Source organism: Scyliorhinus torazame, chromosome 6 (genome assembly GCF_047496885.1).
Source record: "Scyliorhinus torazame isolate Kashiwa2021f chromosome 6, sScyTor2.1, whole genome shotgun sequence".
NCBI classification, from domain to species: Eukaryota; Metazoa; Chordata; class Chondrichthyes; order Carcharhiniformes; family Scyliorhinidae; genus Scyliorhinus; species Scyliorhinus torazame.
Genome location: NC_092712.1, coordinates 169,246,834 through 169,266,414, shown reverse-complemented (window position 1 = coordinate 169,266,414; position 19,581 = coordinate 169,246,834). Strand labels below are relative to the sequence as shown.

At 47.9% G+C, this 19,581-nt stretch overlaps 1 protein-coding gene across 2 annotated transcripts in view; it reads right to left on the bottom strand.

Annotated features, from left to right (window-relative positions):
- mios (missing oocyte, meiosis regulator, homolog (Drosophila)) overlaps positions 1 to 19,581 on the bottom strand; it is a 65,801-nt gene that overhangs the window by 15,243 nt on the left and 30,977 nt on the right. For both annotated transcript variants that reach the window (XM_072509077.1, XM_072509079.1), the window contains exons 7-8: positions 5,626 to 5,784; positions 220 to 372 (exon numbers count right to left, since the gene is read on the bottom strand). In XM_072509077.1, the coding sequence (XP_072365178.1) occupies positions 220 to 372; positions 5,626 to 5,784 (312 nt within the window). The remainder of the gene's footprint in view (positions 1 to 219; positions 373 to 5,625; positions 5,785 to 19,581) is intronic.

Sequence of the window (19,581 nt, the reverse complement as noted above, 5' to 3'; positions counted from 1 at the left end):
GTTAAACGAGTTCCCAATTTTCTTCTCAGAACTTTAATCGGATGAGAAAATTTTAAATTGCAGTAGTTTACCAAGTTTCATTGTGACAGGTTTGTCTGATTTTTCCTTCCTTAAAAAAAAAAATCAATCTTTTCTCCAAATGAAACCAACATTTAAAAACATTTAAAAAAAAAATATATACACACCTATATTGCTCAACTTCTTTAAAAAACACTTTACCTGTGCAAGAGGCTTTGAACATGGGTCCAACTTACTCCTGTGGATGTCAAATTCAGCCCTCTTATGCCAGAACCTCCAAGCATCAAGCAGGTTTCTATAATTTTCAATCCAATACTGGACTCTGGAATCTTTCACAACATCATTTGGCAAACCCTGAGGATGTTAAAATGCTTTATATAAAATTCATAATACTCTCTAAAATCACATCATTAAAGGAGGTCAGAATTAGCTTTTCTAGGCATTTGCCGGGGGAAAGTGGGTGGAAATCACAACACACTTATAAGCTTTCCGCAATAAGATATCTTTGCTGTCCATACGTCATGAGTTATATGAATTAATAAAATGTAGCTTTTTCAATGCCAACTCTTAAAGGTAATTTTCACTAGGTGATGTACCTTCTTAGTAAAGCAAGCTGAAGCTAAACATCACACTGTTTGAAATACACCTCCTTTCAACTATTGTACCCTTCCTTCAATTACATCTCCTTTCAACCAACCAAACATACTGGAATACTAACGAGTCATCAGTTAATCAAATTTATTAACAATTTTACAATTAAAATAATTATTACTCGCAATGATTTGCTGTGCAGCATTTATCCATCAGTTTAGATGGAAGTGAGAAATAACAAGGGAAAGAAGTTATTAGTGGGAGTAGTTTATAAAACCCCCGACAGTAGCTATACGGTAGGGAAGAATATAAATCAACAAATAACAGGGGCTTGTAAGAAAGGTACTGCAATCATCATCATATACAGATTGGACCAATCAAATTTGCAAAAGTAGCCTGGAGAATGAGTTTATACAGTGCAATACAGACAGGCTCTTTCTTAGAACAATACCAGAACCAACCAGGGAACAAGAATTTTTAACCTGGCAAGATTAATTAGTTAACATGATACAAGTTCATATCCAGTTCAGGGTGAGAAATGTGTGTTCGAACCTATTGTTAAACTTAAATAAAGGCAATAAGGTGGCTAAATTGGAATGGAAAAATAGGTTAAAAGGTAAGACAGTAGAGAAACAGTGGTAGGCATTCAAGATGATATTTTAAAACTCTCAGTAAAGACACATCCCATTGAGAGAAAGAAAGACTATGAAAAGGATGCACCATCCATGGAAGTTAAGGATGGCATTAAACTGGAAGAAAATGCACACAATACAAAAGTTAGTGGAAAGTCAGAAGATTGAACAGATTTTAGAAACCAAAAATTGACTAAATGAATAATTTTGCCTAAAACATCCGATCAGAGTCGGAGCCCTCGTGTCCAATGCTGATCAGGCATAAAACTACTCAGTTACCTGCATATGTTGAAACGGCTCCAACCTCTGATCCGAGATACAGAACTTCCCCAGCGCAGGAATTCTCAGAGCAGCAAAGAGAATCTGTGTTAAAGCCAGACCCCCTTATGTCACTAGCTGCTATAAGTGTTTAAAGGTTCCCACGTTTCTCAGTGGTTAGTGAATGAGTGCAAGAACAAGTGGGTGAGTAAATGGGCAGCTCTGTAGGTGTGTAAGTGGCTGAAGTTAATAGGAAGTGGGCAGGGTTGCAGCTGGGCGAGAGCAGCAGAGTCGGTGAGTGGATAGGTTATCTTATTATCGGTGTCACAAGTAGGCTTACATTAACACTACAATGACGTTACTGTGAAAATTCCCTAGTCGCCACATTCCAGTGCCTGTTCGGGTACACAGAGGGAGAATACAGAATGTACAATTCACCCAACAGCACATCTTTTGGGACTTGTGGGAGGAAACCGGAGCACCTGGAGGAAATCCACGCAGACACGGGGAGAACATGCAGACTCCCCAGACAGTGACCCAAGCTGGTAATCAAACCTGGGACCCTAGCGCTGTGAAGCAAGTGTTAACCACTATGCTACCGTGCCGCCCACAGACCAAGGTGGGTCACGGGCTAGTCAGGAAAGTGGTGAGGGGAATCATGTGGTGGCTAAAAGGGTGTGGGGGCGGTCAGGGGTCTCAATTTTAGAGTTCGCCAAGAATTACGGTAGGTTTTCCTGTCTAACATCCTGGGTAACTATCCAGATAAGTAGGTTGGAACTGTCCAAAGTCTTAAACTTTGGAAAAAGTCTTCAACTCTGTTTCAGAGGGTCACAGGAAGCAGAATTGCCATCGGCAGTCCAAACTGCCCAGACAATTCCCACAGCACGGAATCAATGCATTGGGCAATCTGAGGGGCCCCAAGGAGCATCTTGGTGAGTATGCCTCGTATCCGACTATTTGGAGATTGTACAATCTGGGCAATAAGTAATTAAAGTAGCTCAAAATATAAAAAGATAGTAAGAGTTTCTACAATTATTTTAAAAAGGAAGAGTAACTAGAGGGTGCATTGGTTCCTTAGGGGGTGAGTGCAGGGATTTTATAACGGCAACAAGGGTTGCAATTGTTGAACAGATATTTTATGTCCGTCTTCCCTGTAAAAGAGTGTTAACAGAGTGTCATTTTGAGTACACAATTTAATTATACGCCTTTCTCCCATGTAATTGTTTGACTGGCATCTGTTGGAGGTTCTGAGCACGTGAGAGCTTTGGGTGTGCTTTTTCTTGCAAGAGGGTGCCTGTAAGCAAGACCCATTTTACTACTGCTCCTGTTTCCAGGTTGAATAGAAGCTCTTCTTTTAAACAACGCATTTGACTACCTCTTTGTGGTCTCAAGTTACCACATTCTTTGGGCAATCAGGAGAAAACGGCAAGAAGAGAAAACAAGTTTTTTGATGTTCAGCAGGCAACACTTGCATTCAGCAAGTAGCTAGCTTTCATTGTAGGTTTATTCAACAGAATTTCCAGTCAGCAGCACCTTGGCTATGTTCGGAGCCGGTGAGTTTGTTGAGAGAAGTGATGACTGGGCTGAATATATGGTTGCAGCATTTCCTTATGGCAAATGGAATAGAAAATGAGACAAAACGGCATTCGATTTTCCTGAATGTGTGGGGGGTAAAACTTCTAAGTTGATGAGGAATCTGGCTATGCCACGGAAGATTCCATTAGAATCTCTATGATCGTTTGTCTACAACATGTACTCACCACAAGCCATTGATGAGTATGGTCTTGTATTCTAGCCCTCTCGACATGAATGCTAACATTGCATTTGCCTTCCTAACTACAGACTGAACCTGCACATTCTTACCCTTAACACCATGGGTTCTTAATCTTATTTAACAGCCTCCTATGCAGCACCTTATCAAAGGCCTTCTGGAAATCTAAATAAATCACGTCCACGGGTTCTCCTTTGCCGGAATTTCCTTGTTGCCTCCTCAAAGAACTCTCAACGGACGTGTCAGACAGGACCTCTCTTTTGACAAAGCCGTGTTGACTCAGTCCTACTTAATATGCACTTCCAAGCACTCCGCGATCTCATCTTTACTAGTGGACTCTAAAATCTTACCAATGACCGATCAGCCTATAATTTCCAGTCTTTTGCCTCCCTCCTTGTACAGCGGTATTACATTAACCACTTTCCAGTCCTCTGGGGCCCTTCCCACCTCCAGTGATTCCTGAAAGATCACCACCAATGCCTCCACAATCTCTTTTACAACCCTGGGGTGTAGTCCATCCGGTCCAGGTGATTTATCCACCTTCAGAGTTTTCAGTTTCCCCAGGACCTTCTCCTTAGTAATGGTCACTGCACTCACCTCTGCCCCCGATTCACCTGGAGCTCTTCCACCGTGAAGACTGGCAAAATAACTATTCAGTTCCTCTTCCATTTCTTTGTTTCCTATTATTACTTCTCCAGCCATATTTTCCTGTGGTTCAATGTCTATTTTTGCCTCTTACCTGTTATATACTGAAAAAACTCTTCCTATCTTCCTTTATATTACTAGCTAGCTTGCACTCATACTTCATCTTCTCCCCCCTTATTGCTTTTTTAGTTGCCCTCTGCTTCCCAATCCTCTGGCTTCCCACTAATTCTTGCCACTTTGTATGCTTTTTCTTTTATGCTGTCCTTGACTACCCTCGTCAACCATGGATGCGTGGTCCTCCCCCAAGCATGTTTCCTCCTCGGGATGAATTTCTGTTGTGCCTCTCGAATAACCCCCAAAACCCCTGCCATTGCTGTTCCACTGTCTTCCCTACTAGGCTCCTTTTCCAATCAACTCTAGCCAGCTCCTCCCGCAAGTCTTTATAGTTACCCGTATTTAATTGTAATACCGTTACATCCGATTCCAGCTTCTCCCTTTCAAACTGCAGGGTAAATTCTATTCATTCTATTGTGGTCACTGCTCGCTAAGGGTTCCTTCACCTTAAGTTCCCTAATTAAGTCTGTCTTATTATTCACCACCAAATTCAGAACTGCCTGTTCCCTAGTAGGCATGTCACAAGCTGCTCCAAAAAAACCATCTCTTAGACATTCCACAAATTCCATTTCTTGGGATCCACTACCAACCTGATTTTCCCAGTCCATCTGCATATTGAAGACCCCCATGATTATTGTGCAATTGGCTTTTTTACATGCCTCATCTATCTCCTGATTTATTTTCTGCCCCACATCTTGACTACTGCTAGGGGGCCTGTACATAACTCCCATTAGGGTCTTTTTACTTTTTCAATTCCTCAACTCTACCCACAAAGATTCTATACCTTCTTATCCTATATCGCTCCTTGCTATCGATTGAACTTCATTCCTTACTAACAATGCAACCCCGCCCCCTTTGCCCACCTGCCTATCCTTTCAATAAGACACATATCCTTATATATTTAGACCCCAGCCCTGATCCCCTTGCAGTCACATCTCTGAAAATGGCCGGTACGATATTGTGGGCATCAATGTGCGCAACAAGCTCATTTACGTTGTTCGGTGTACTGCGAGCATTTAGGAACAACACACTCAGTCCTGCATTGACCACCTCCCTTCTTACACTTATCACCTTTTTTCTCTGCCTGAGGGTGATGTTGTTCTCTTATTTTTGTTCTCTATTTCCCCTTCAGTTATTACACTTTCTAAGCTAAAGCTCTGGTTTCCAACCCCCTGCCAAAATAGTTTAAATCCTCCTCAGTGACTCCAGCATACCTGCCAGCCAGGATATTGGTGCCCCTCCAATGTAGATGCAACCCGTCCATCTTGTACAGGTCCCACCTGCCCCGGAAGAGATCTTGTACAGGTCCCACCTAAAACGCTGCCTGCTACACCAGGGGTTTAGCTGTACTATGGTCGTCTCAGAGATGACAACCCTAGGAGGTCCTGCTTTTTAGCTTACTGTCTAACTCAGAGCTCCTTCTGCAGCACCTCATCACTCTTTCTGCCTATGATCAATCAATCTACCAAGATTTCCTCCCCCCCCCCCCTACCTGCCTATGATCAATCTACCAAGATTTTTATGTAGAATCTCCAACTATAGAAATTCAAAAATACATAAAACAGTAGTTACTGCCACAAATTTTGTTCGACCTACCTGCAACATACAGAAACTTGCTGTCTGTACATCACCAGTCCTATCCACATAACTCTCCATTAGGTCAATCCCATCCTTTGTGAGGCCTGTTAATAGGATTCCTTCCAGGTTTCCAGCTTCTTTCATTTCGTTAGTCAATTTGTCAATATACCGAAGGATCTAAAGAACAGGATCATTTGTCAATATACTAAGGGGGCCAAGGAACAGGGCCATTTCAATTTTTAACATCAGACAGTTACATTTGTAGAATACTTTGTTAAGGCTGCCACATGCTGGAAAATAAATTTTAAAACTCATCATAGAGTCAGTCAATTTTTCCAAATTGTGCAAAGATATCTAGACAATTAGCCAATGTAAGAACATTAAGTTCACAAATTTATTACCTAAAAATTTGTACGGTTCATATTCATAAATGTTACTTTATCTGTTATGCCCGAGGGTGCAAGAGCTTACTGTATATTTTTTTTAATATATAGATATACAAACATACGAATTAAGAGGAGTAGGTCACTTGCCGCCCCCCCCCCCCCCCCGCCCGGGTGACTGCTCTGCCATTCAAGTAGATCATGACTGGTCCGATTGTAACCTCAACCCCATATTCCTGCCAATCCCAATAAGCTTTCACCCCCTTGTTAATCAAGATCAGGTCTCAGAAAAGTTCTCCTAATCTGTCTTTTAAATGAGCGACCACTTATTTTTAGACAGCAATCTGCAGTTCTAGATTCTCCCACAGGAGGAAACATCCTCTCCACATCCATTCTGGCAAGGCCTTTCAGGATCTTTAAGGTTTTGATTAAGTCACCTCTTATTTCTTCTAAACTCAAGTGGATAAATGTCTAATCTGTCCAACCTTTCCTTGGAAGACAACCTGCCCATTAGTATACGTTCTCTGGACTAACATACATGCATCGCTCCTTAAATAAATAGACCAATACTGTACACAATACTCCAGATGGGGGTCTCATCATTGTCCTGTAATACTGAAGTATAGCCTCTCTATTTGGAATCAATCCCCTTCTCAATAAAATTACTTGCTGCACCTGTACTGGTCTTTTGTGATGCATGCACGCGGTCATCCATATCCCTCTGAACCCAAGACCTCTGCAATCTCTCATCATTTAGAGAATGTTTCTTTTTTTTTTACTCCTCCTGCCAAAATGGAGAATTTCACAATTTCCCACTTTATATTCCATTTGCTAGATCTTTGCTCACTTTGTAGCCTCATATCCTCTTCACAACTTACTTTCTTACCTCTCTTGGTGTTGTCAGCAAATTTAGCAACCATACATTCAATCGCTTCATCTAAGTCATTTATATAAATTGTAAAAAGTTGAGGGCCCAGAATTGATCCCTGTGGCACACCATTTGCCACATCCTGCCAACCAGAAAAAACACCCAATTATGCCAACTGTTTCCCGTTAGCTAGTCAATCTTTAATCCATGCCAAAATGTTACCCCTACATCATGAGCTTATTTTCCACAATAACCTTTGATGTGGCACCTCATCAAAGGCCTTATGGAAATATAAGTACAGTACCCCCCTGGGTCCCCTTTATCGGCAACATTTACGAGTCCTTCAAAGAACTGCCATTATTGATTAAACATGATTTCCACACACAACTATACTGAATCTGCCTGATTGCCTTGAATTTCTCAGGTGTCCTGCTATAACATCTGACATTTTCCCGATGATAGATGTTAGGCTAATGGGCCTATAGTTCCTGGCCTTCTGTCTTCCTCCCCTTTTGACTACTTTCCAATCTAACGGAACCTTCCTCAAATCTAGGCAATTTTGGAAAATTAAAACTCATGCATCAACCAACTAACTGGCCACTTCTTTCAAGACCTTAGGGTGAAGTCATTTGGACCAGGGGATTCTTCAGCACACAGCCACAACAATTTTCACAATACCACGTCCTTGGTGATTATAATTTTCCCAGTTCCTCCCTCTCTTCGTTTTCCTGATTTACAGCTATTTCTGGGATGCTACTGGTGTCCTTTATAGTGAAGACAGATGCAAAATATCTGTTAAATTCATCCGCCATCTCCTTACTTTCTATTATCAATTCCCCTGATGCACTTGCTAGGAGACCAATGCTCACTTTGTTAACTCTATTCCCACATATTTAAATATCTATAGAAACTCTTAATATCTGCCTTTATATTACTAGCTAGCTTTCTCTTCCTTATTAATCTTGTTGACTGAGGATGGAGCATTGATCTGTTAAATAACGAAATGGTGAGGACTTCCAGTTGCGGCTATGCCTAGGTAGGTCGCACGTTTGGCAGCTCCCGCCAGGAACGGACGTTTGGGCTCTTCAGAGGGGCCCCAACGGAAATTGTTCAACGGCTCCCAGTGTGGGAACGTGACAACAAGGTCCACCCGACATTATATGGATTTGACCAGGAGTGGAGTGGTTAAAAAAGTGATCCTGGTGCAGCGAAAAGCGCGAGGGAGGAAAAGCAAGAAGGCGGCGGGTGGAGACCAAGCAGCATGGGCGCAGTGGTCGCAGGAGCAGCAGGAGTTTCTTAAACGCTGCTTTGAGGAGCGGAGGACAGAAATGCTGGCGCCAATGAAAGCGGCGATTGAGAAGCTTGTGGAGACCCAGAAGGCCCAAGGTCCAAGAGGTGCGGCAAAAAGCTTCGGAGAACGAGGACGAGATCTTGGGCCTGGCGGTGAAGGTAGAGGCGCACGAGGCGCTGCACAAGAGGCGGGCGGAGAAATTAGAGGACCTGGAGAATAGGTCGAGGAGGAAGAATCTTTGGATTCTGGGTCTCCATGAAGAAGTGGAGGGGCCCGATGCCGGGGCATATATGAGCACGATGCTCAATTCGCTGATGGGCACGGGAGCTTTCCCGAGGCCCCTGGAGCTAGATGGGACTCATCGGGTACTGGCAAGGAGACCCAAAGCCAACAAGATGCCAAGGGCTGTAGTGGTGAGGCTCCACCGCTTTATGGACAGAGTGTGTGTCCGGAGATGGGCCAAAAAAGAGCGGAGCAGCAGGTGGGAGAACACGGAGATCTGAATTTATCAGGACTGGAGTGCAGAGGTGGCTAAGAAGAGGGCTGGTTTCAACCGGGCTAAGGCGGTGCTCTATCGGAAGGGGGTGAAGTTCGGGATGCTGCAGCCAGCACGATTGTGGGTCACGTTCCAAGATTGGCACCACTATTTTGAAACACCTGATGAGGCATGGAACTTTATACAGACTGAAAAGTTGGACTCAAAATTGAGGGTTTGTCGTGGGGGGGGGGGATGTTTACTGTATTTACCGCATTTGGGGAATGTTCTTTTTGTTTGAGTGCTGGGTGGGGATGGGTGAATGGATTTGATGTGGGGGCTGTGGGAGAGTGTGGGTGTCGGTGTTGGAGGGGCAGGGCCCCACGGAGGAGGCCCGGGGATGGGAAGTTGGGGTAAGGCCGCAAAAAGGAGTCGCACCAGAGTGGGCGGGGCCGGCTCAGAAAAGCACAGGCTTTTTCCCACGTTAGGAAAGGATGGGGGCAGGGCGGAGGGCGGTGCTGGAGAGGAGCGCACACTGACAGCCAAGGGGTGGGGGGATTCTCACACTGGGGGTCGATGGAATGGCAGGAGAGGCCGGGGTCAGCTGACTTACGGGAGTGTCATGGGGGGAGCAAAATGGCTAGTTGAGGATCTTGGGGGGGGGGGGGGGGGGGGGGGGAGGAAAGAGAGGAGGAGAGAAAAGAGACTGGGTTACTGCTGCATTGGCCAAAGGGGAGCTGGAAGTAGGAGAGGTAGTCGGGGTGGGGGTCCGCCGCCTGGGGGACTGGAGGATGCGGGAGGCGCGGGCACGTGGCTAGCCTAGAAAAGGAGATGGCTAGTCGAACGGGCCGGTCAAGAGGGCCCGGGTGTTCGCGCACTTAAAAGGACTGAAGGCAGACGTGGTTATGCTCCAGGAGACGAAAAGGTGCTCAGGGGGTTTATGGACCAGATTGGGGGGGGGGGGGGGGAATCCATGGAGGTTTGCCAGGCCGCTGGCCAGGGAATTTTCCTTCTTTTCCCACGTCCATAGAGCCTACTCCCGGATAGATTTTTTCATTTTGAGAGGGACGCTAATCCCGAAAGTGGAGGGAACGGAATATTCGGCCATAGCCATCTCGGACCATGCCCTGCATTGGGTGGAGCTGGAGTTGGGGAGGAGAGGGACCAGCGCGCGCTGTGGCGCCTCGATGTGGGACTGTTGGCGGATGACGGGGTGTGCAGGCAGGTGCGGGGGTGTATTAAAAGATACTTGGAGGCCAACGACAACGGGGAGGTGCAGGTGGGGGTAGTCTGGGAGGCGTTGAAGGCGGTGGTCAGGGGAGAGCGAATCTCCATTCGGGCCCACAGGGAGAAGAGAGAGGGGAGGGAGAGGTTGGTGGGGGAGATTTTAAGGGTAGACAGGAGATATGCAGAGGCCCCCCGAGGAGGGGCTACTTAGGGAGCGACGGAACCTCCAGACAGAATTCAACCTGTTGACCACGGGGAAAGCAGAGGCACAGTGGAGGAAAACGCAGGGTGCTACGTATGAGTATGGGGAGAAGGCGAGTTGGATGCTGGCACATCAGCTTCGTAAGAGGGAGGCAGCGAGGGAGATTGGTGGAGTTAAGGATAGAGGGGGGAATACGGTGTGGAGTGCGGTGAGAATAAACGAGGTATTTAGGGAATTCTATGGGGATCTGTACAGGTCTGAGCCCCCAGCGGGGGAGGAGGGGATGCGACGATTCCTAGATCAGCTGAGGTTCCCGAGGGTGGAGGAGGATGAGGTGGCTGCTTTGGGGGTGCCGATTGGGCTGGAGGAGCTGGTTAAAGGATTGGGGAGCATGCAGGCGGGGAAGGCCCCGGGGCCGGATGGGTTCCCGGTTGAATTCTACAGGAAATAAGTGGACCTGCTGGGCCCGTTGCTAGTGAGGACTTTTAATAAGGCGAGGGAGGGGAAGGGGACCTTACCCCCGAAAATGTCCAGGGCACTGATTTCTTTGATCTTGAAGCGGGACAAGGATCCATTGCAATGTGGGTCGTATAGACCGATCTCGCTCCTCAATGTTGACACGAAGTTGCTGGCGAAGGTGCTGGCTACGAGAATTGAGGACTGTGTCTCGGGGGTGATTCATGAGGACCAGACAGGATTTGTGAAGGGTAGGCAGCTAAATACAAATGTGCGGAACTCCTCAATGTGATGATGCCCTCGGTGGAGGGGGAAGAGGAGGTAGTGGCAGCTATGGACGCGGAGAAGGCCTTTGATCGGGTGGAGTGGGAGTATTTTGGGGAAGTGTTGCGGAGGTTTGGGTTCGGGGAGGGGTTCATCAGTTGGGTCACGCTGCTATATAGAGCCCCAGTGGCGAGTGTAGCTACGAACTGGCAGAGGTCGGAGTACTTTCGGCTGTACCGGGGAAGGAGGCAGGGGTGCCCCTTATCCCCCTTGTTGTTTGCACTGGCAATTGAGCCGCTGGCCATGGCACTGAGGGAGTCCAGGAAATGGAAGGGACTGGTTCGGTGGGGGGAAGAGGACGACATCGGGTGTCGTATGCCGACAGCCTGTTGTTGTATGTGGCGGATCCAGTGGAGGGGATGGCGAAGGTCATGCGGATCCTTGGGGAGTTTGGGGACTTTAAGTGTTATAAACTCAACGTAGGGAAGAGTGAGCTCTTTGTGGTGCATTCAGGGGACCAGGGAAGGGGGATAGACGAGCTACCGCTGAAGAGGGCGGAAAGGAGCTTTCAGTACCTAGGGATCCAAGTAGCTAGGAGTTGGGGGGCCCTGCACAAGCTCAATTTGACACGGTTGGTGGAGCAGATGGAGGAGGATTTCAAAAGATGGGATATGCTGCCACTCTCACTAGCGGGTAGGGTGCAGTCGGTCAAAATGACGGTCCTCCCAAGGTTTCTCTTTGTGTTCCAATGCCTTCCCATTGTGATTACCAAGGCCTTTTTCAAACGGGTAAGCAGGAGCATCCTGGGATTTGTGTGGGCGAATAAGACCCAGAGGGTGAAGAGTGTGTTTCTGGAGCGTAGCAGGGACAGCGTTTGTGAGGCGGCAGGTGAGGGAATTCCCGCTGCTTCCGGCACGTGGGATTCAGGACAGGGTGATTTCGGGTGTATTGGTTGGAGAAGGCAAGGTTTCGGCGATTTACCAGGAGCTGAAGGAAGAGGAGGAGGCCTCGGTGGAGGAGTTAAAGGGCAAGTGGGAGGAGCAGCTTGGGGAGGCGATAGATGAGGGTCTGTGAGCTGATGCCCTGAGTAGGGTTAATTCTTCCTCCTCTTGCGCCAGGCTCAGCCTCATACAGTTTAAAGTTACTCACAGAGCGTATATGACAGGGGCGAGGTTGAGTAGGTTCTTTGGGGTGGAGGACAAATGTGGGAGGTGCTCGGGGACCCCGGCAAATCACGTCCATATGTTCTGGTCGTGCCCGGTGCTGGATGGGTTTGGCAAGGACTATGTCCAAGGTGGTGAACGCCCGGGTCAAGCCAAGCTGGGGATTGGTATTATTTAGGGTATCGGACGAGCCGGGAGTGCAGGAGGCAAAAGAGGCCGGTATTCTGGCCTTTGCGTCCCTGGTAGCCCGACGGAGGGTTTTGCCGAAGCCCCCTAGTGTAGAAGCTTGGATCAATGACATGGCAGGGTTCATCAAGCTGGAGAGGATAAAGTTTGCCTTGCGAGGGTCTGTGCAAGGGTTCCTCAGGCAGTGGCAACCGTTCCTAGACTATCTCGCGGAGTGTTAGGAGGAGGTCAGCAGCAGCCCAAGGGCGGGGAGGGGGGCGTTTGGGTGAAGGTGAGGGGGTTTTCCCTATTTGTGTTTTTAAATGTTATATGGGGGGTTATTGTATATGGGGGAAATCCAATGTATAATTTCTGATTGCTGTGTTCTTGTTTCTTTCTTTCTGTTGGGGGGGGGGGGTTGGTGAAAATTGAATAAATATATTTAAAAAGAAAAAAATAACGAAATGGTTATTTCAGCTAAAACTATTCAAATACTCAATAACCACTGCCAATAATAGATCCTTGGAATTACAGTTCCCAATGAGAATAGGGTGTGGGAATTTACAGCTAAAGGATAAGGGTTGGGTCGGAGTCATGGCGAAGTAAGCAATAAGGGGGGTGCATCATAGAACATAAGAGTGCAGAAGGAGGCCATTTGGCCCATCGAGTCTGCACCGACCCACTCAAGCCCTCACTTCCACCCTATCCCCGTAACCGAATAACCCCTCCTAACCTTTTTGGTCACCAAGGACAATTTATCATGGTCAATCTACCTAACCTGCACGTGTTTGGACTGTGGGAGGAAACCGAAGCACCTGGAGGAAACCCACGCAGACACGGGGAGAACGTGCAGACTCCGGACAGACAGTGACCCAGCGGGGAATCGAACCTGGGACCCTGGCGCTGTGAAGCCACAGTGCTATCCACTTGTGCCACCGTGCTGCCCTCTTCAAAAGTTAAGTAAATGATGATTCTTGCAGCCAGGTCAGCCCCCTATAGGATAGCATACAACTGCTTTTGCACCCAGGCTGGTAGGGAGGACCGCTGGATACCCATGTCCAGGTAGCTAATTGGTCCCCGGCAGCATGGGAAACTGGAGGCCGATTGGAAACTTCCACCTCCGCAAAATGGCCATCAAGAAATCAGCACACCAGCCAATGCTGGCCATGTCCTTGACAATTCCCAACCCCAGCTTTCCCAAAGATTCTGCCCAGTGGATTGGATGGGATTTGGTTAGATTCCCATTTCAAAATTGTAACTCAGTAACAAAAATTTGTAATTCTTTAAAATGCCTGCAGGACTACAATTATTTTTAAGAAGCTTGAAAAGGGCCAAGAGCCCTAAAGAGGTTATCAATTGTAAAGGCAACAATTGTAATTTACTTGGGTCATAAGAAATACTGGTGCATATGTAACCTGCCAACCAATAATGGCCTTTCTGTGCTGCTTCAGGGACACAAGAACTGCAGGCACAAAGGGCAGCTAGAGGCTAAAGACGTTCAGCTCTCAGAAACATGAGCGCTTCGAAGCAATTTGCAATTTGGTTAAAAAGGTCTAAAACTTGGAAATGAAAGAACCAGGTGTTCACCAGAAGTGGCCAAACCATGAACCAGTGTTATTCACAATTTGTTGAAAAGGAACACTGGAGAGCTACACCATCAGGACTGGTGTGACACAAGGGAGGGTTTATAGAAGTCTGTCTTTTTGATAATAATTGCGCCCTGAAACTCTGGAGTGAAAGCAAATGTGATCTACCCTCGAATAAAAGCAATTGTGGCCCCATGCATGAATAAAGAACAGCACGTTGTGGAATTGTTTAGTTACGTCATACCATAGAAGCCAAAGGGCATTCTGGTTGCACAAGATATATCTTTGTTGCATCAGTTATTGAAAATTAAATCTACCTTTTCATTTGAAGCACCATTTGCCTGTTAATCCATGTTTAATTTGCACTGGGCCAGATTTGTGTTAAAGTTGCAAAAAGTAAAATCTTGTTGGCAATTTATTTGGGGTGGGGTGGGGGGGGGGGGGGGGGGGTGTCATACAGTAAATTTAGTTATCCTGGTATTCAAGTTTGCCATGAGGATCAAATTGCATGCTAAACATGAGATTTTTTAATAAATGCAATCTGTGCGCAAACATATCTGGATGCACATTATGTAATAGAAAGAGCCTCAAAAAAAAAAAAAAAAAAAAAAAAAAAAAAAAAAAAAAAAAAAAAAAAGGTTTTTTCTTCTCAAATCACTCAACAATCCAAAGGATCAAAAGTGATTTCCGAATATTTTCCTTCTGCCAGTAACTGAAACATCCACTTCCCAAAATAAGGTGTTAAAACATTAACAAATACTTATCCCAAGTGGGAGGAAGAGTTGGGGGGAGGTTATAGAGGACGGTCTGTGATGCTGAGGTGCTCCGGAGCACGAATGCCTCGACCTCGTGCGTGAGGTTGGGGCTGATACATCTGAAGGTTGTGTATAGGGCGCATCTCACGAGAGCGAGGATGAGCTGACTCTTTGAGGAAGTGGACAATGTATGTGAGCGCTATGGGAGGAGCCCCGCAAATCAGGTTCATATCTTTTGGTCCTGCCCAAAGCTTGGGGGGTGTTGGAGGGAGGTTTTCAAGGTCATCTTGGGGGTAGTGCATGTGAGCTTGGAGCCAGAAGCCATTTTTGGGGTGTCAGTCTGGCCAGGGCTGCAGGCAGATGTTTTAGCCTTTGCCTTGCTGATTGCCCAGATGAGTGTCCTGCTGGGGTGGAGGTCAGCTTCTCCCCCTGTGCCTTGGCTTGGCATGGGGACCCCAACCAGAATTTTTGACTCTCGAGAAGGTGTGATGTTTGAGCTGAGAGGGAGGATGGAAAGGTCCTACAATTCAAGGGGATTGTTTATCATGCACTTTCAAGAATTGGTTGCCATTGAAGATTGGGGGGGGGGGGGGGGGTTATTGTTGGTGTTGAGCATATTGTTTACGGGATGACTGTTCAATTTTTTTTTTGTTCTTTACTTGGAATGTACAGGCAAGGTTGGGGTCTGTAGACGGAAAGGGTGCTGTAGCATTTGTTATTTTTGGTTTCTCTTGTGTATTTGATGAAAATGTGGAAACTGAGGAGAGAAAAAAGATTTTCTTTTAAAACAATTACTTATCTCCCAAAAATTTATCCAATGGACTGTCTTTTTGCCTTCATAAGGAAGTTCCTTCAAGGCTTTACGCCTGTTTTTAAAGCCCAGGGTTTGATTGAATATTTTTACCTAAAAAAAAAAAAAATTATCTACATCTGTGCACCAGCACATACGTTTCAGAAATTCTCCACAATTTGCACATCAACAGGTGCTGGTAAAAATGTGTTATAACCTGCCTGCTTACCATTGGCTGGGGACTATGACAATCCCACAATCCTGTGGGAGTATGAGCTTCCCCAATGAGGGGGGGGGGGGCGGAGAAACCATTAGTAAACTCCATGTATAAATAAGGCTGGCCTTTGTGGCCCTTACAAAACTGGCGACGAGGGTTAAAGTGAATAGCTGTCTACACTGCTGAAGCCACCTCCCCGGATTTTTGTTGGATACAGGTTGGAAGTTGTTTTCTATTATACCATGCCTCTGTACGGACGTTTGGATGTTTTTGATGCTGCGCTGGAAAGCTGGAACCAGTACGCACAACGGATGCGTTACTATTTCCGGGCAAACAATATCACCGAAAAAGAGTGCCAGGTGGTCATACTGCTCACCGCCTGCGGCCCGCATAAGTTTGGCGTGATTAGGAGCCTTACGTATCCAGCTGCGCCGGACACCAAAACGTTTGATGAACTTGTGAATATAGTGGGGCAACATATTAACTCAACCCCGTCCACGATAGTTCAGCGTTACCGGTTTAATACCGCTGAGGGGACGAATCCCTTGCCGATTTTCTATCCAGGCTACGCAGGATTGCGGAGTGCTGTGACTATGGTGAGACCTGGTCAGAAATGTTACGCGACCGTTTGGTTTGCGGTATTAACAATGTGGCCACCCAGAGAAAGTTGTTAGCTGAGCCAACATTGACTTTTCAACAGGCCATTCAAATAGTATTGTCCCGAGAGAGTGCAGAACGAGGAGTGCAGGAGCTACAGGGAATGGAAGTGCATGCCTTGGGGCGCAACCCCTTCCGTCCGAAAACGTCCCCCCGCACTCCTGCAGTACCTTGGGCGAGGCGGCGTCCGGACCGACGCCAGTGGCCGGACATTCCTCCCCGAAGGGAGCCTTCTCCAGAACCAATGGATGAGGAGCCATGTCCGTGTCAGACTTGTAGGCACCGACCCAGTCACGGACGCCGGTCCTGGGGGCGCGAGAGGTGCCGTTGTTCCGACTGAAACTGGGGCCAGCCCAGGGGCCGTACCTTCCATGTGGATGAACCTGCGGCGACTACTCCGGAGGACGTGGAGACGGAGGACGACTGCTTGCAGCTGCATTGTGTAGCAGCTCCCCGTGTGGCCCCCATTAAGGTGACAGTACGGGTCAATGGTCACCCGCTTGAGATGGAGTTGGACACTGGCGAAGCGGACTCCGTGATCGCCCAGAGGACATTCGACCGCATCAAGCAGGGTATACAGACCCTTACACGGGGGAACCACTGGACATTGCAGGAACTACAATGACCCCTGTTGTTTATGGACGCCAGGTGGGGCGTTTCCCACTTATCGTGGTACGCGGCCATGGGCCCAGCCTGTTGGGTCGGGACTGGTTGCGCCATTTGCGGTTACAATGGCAGCACATCCTCCAAACAGTTTCTGGAGGGTTGACTGTGGTGCTAGGACGATACCCAGATGTATTCCAGCCTGGTTTGGGGAAAATAAAAGGGGCCGTAGCCCGTATCCAAGTCGAACCAGGAGCCACGCCGCGCTATTTCCGGGCGCACCCAGTGCCTTACGCCTTGCTCGAGAAGGTAGAAGGGGAGCTCAATCGTTTGGAGAGTTTGGGTATTATCAGGCCCGTCCGTTTTGCTGACTGGGCAGCACCAATTGTACCTGTAATGAAGCCAGGTGCCACAGTTCGCTTGTGTGGCAACTATAAACTTAGTGAATACGGCTTCCCGACTCGACCGATATCCAATGCCTCGCATAGAGGATCTCTACGCGAAGCTTGCAGGTGGACTCTCGTTCACAAAAATAGATATGAGTCACGCCTACCTGCAGTTGGAGCTGGACCCTGCCTCCCGACCATATGTAACGATTAATACACACCGGGGCCTGTATGAATATACACGGTTGCCCTTTGGAGTATCCTCTGCCTGCGCTATTGGTGGAGGGCATTTTGAGGTTTACCACGTGTTGCTGTCTACTTAGATGACGTTTTGATTACAGGGACGTCGGAGCAGAAACATTTGGAAAATCTGGAGGCTGTCCTTAAGACGCTTTTCGGAGGCTGGAGTCCGTTTACGTCGCACAAAGTGCGTATTTCAGGCAAAGGAAGTAGTCTACCTAGGTTATCGGGTGGACCGCGAAGGTTTGCACCCCTTCGCAGAGAAGGTGCGTGCGATTCAACAGGCCCCCGCCCCGACTGACACTTCGCATCTTCGTTCTTTTCTCGGTTTCGTAAACTATTATGGGAAGTTCCTCCTCAATCTGGCAACTACGCTGGCCCCATTGCACCTTCTGCTAAAGAAAAATCACACCTGGGTTTGGGGTCAGCTGCAAGAAACCGCTTTCCGGCGGGTAAAGCAACAATTGTCGTTGTCTGGGTTACTAACCCACTATGATCCTGGTAAGCCTTTGCTCGTCAAATGTGATGCATCCCCGTATGGTATTGGGGCCGTCCTGTCCCACAAGATGGAGAACGGAGCCGAGCGACCGATAGCTTTCGCCTCCCGCACATTGACTGCGGCCGGGAAAGTACACGCAGATCGAGAAGGAGGGCCTGGCAGTGGTTTTTGCGGTGAAACGCTTCCACCAGCACGTGTATGGCCGCCATTTCACTATCGTGACTGATCAGAAGCCCCTGCTGGGACTTTTCAGAGAGGATAAGCCAATACCGCCCATTGCTTCCGCACGGATCCAGCACTGGGCTTTGTTGCTTGCTGCATACGAGTATTCTCTGGAGCACAAACCAGGTACGCAGATAGCAAATGCCAATGCACTGAGCCGATTGCCTTTAATCGACCGGCCCCATGTCGACCCCCACGACCGGTGAGGTGGTTGCAACCCTAAATTTTATGGACACCTTGCCTGTCATGGCATGACAGATCCGTGAGTGGACCCAGACGGAGCCAATCCTGTCAAAGGTACGGCACATAGTCCTGTATGGTGGGCAGCATAGACAGCTCCCAGGAGAGTTGCGGGCATTTTCCTCCAAGCTGTCAGAATTCAGAGTGGAAGACGGCATCCTCTTGTGGGGGACGCGTGGGAATGTCCCGGAAAAAGGCCAGGAGCTTATGCTAACAGACTTGCACAATGGGTGTGACCAAAATGAAAATGTTGGCCCGGAGTTATGTCTGGTGGCCAGGCCTCGACACCGACATTGAGAAAGCGGCCCAAAACTGCTCCATTTGCCAGGAGCATCAGAAGCTTCCGCCGGCCGCACCCCTACATCACTGGGAATGGCCAGTGCTTGGGCACGCTTGCATGCAGATTTCGCAGGCCCTTTTTCAAGGATCCATGTTACTTCTATTAATTGACGCCCAGTCTAAATGGCTAGAGGTGCATAAGATGCAGGGGACAACGTCCTGCGCAACAACTGAAAAGATGAGTTTGTCCTTTAGTACGCATGGCCTCCCCGAGGTGCTGGTCACGGATAACGGCACTCCATTCACAAGTGAGGAGTTTGCGAGGTTCACGAAGATGAACGGCATACGCCATATCCGCACTGCCCCTTACCACCCAGCTTCAAATGGGTTGGCAGAGCGCGCAGTGCAGACATTCAAAAGAGGCCTAAAGAAGCAGTCTTCCGGATCAATGGACACGAGACTGGCTCGCTTTTTGTTTACGTATCGGACCACCCCACATGCGGTGACTGGGGTAGCTCCCGCAGAACTCCTAATGAGCCGGAGACTTCGCACCCGCCTTAGTATGGTATTCCCGGACATTGGCGCAAAAGTACGCCGCACACCAGAACGGCAGGGACAGGGATTTTCTCGCCATCGGCCGATTCGGCAGTTTGCTCCTGGTGACCGTGTTCGTTCGGAATTTTGCTGGTGGTGCCCAGTGGGTTCCTGGCGTAATCTTTCGCCAAACGGGCCCTATATCTTACCAGGTGCAAGCCCTGGGTCGTCTCCAGTGCAAACATGTAGACCACGTTTGATCCAGAAGACTATCCCCTCAAAAGAGTCCCCGCCCCCGGAGCTAATTTCTACAGCCGCAGAGACAAGGGAAGGTAGTCCTCACAATCTTCCACTGGTGCCTCACTCGAAGCCTGCGCAGGTCGTTACAGAACCGAATGGAGATAGAGAAGGTGACATGACAGAGGCAGCAGACTCTGACTCGGAGATGGAGACACAGGATGAATCAGAAGGG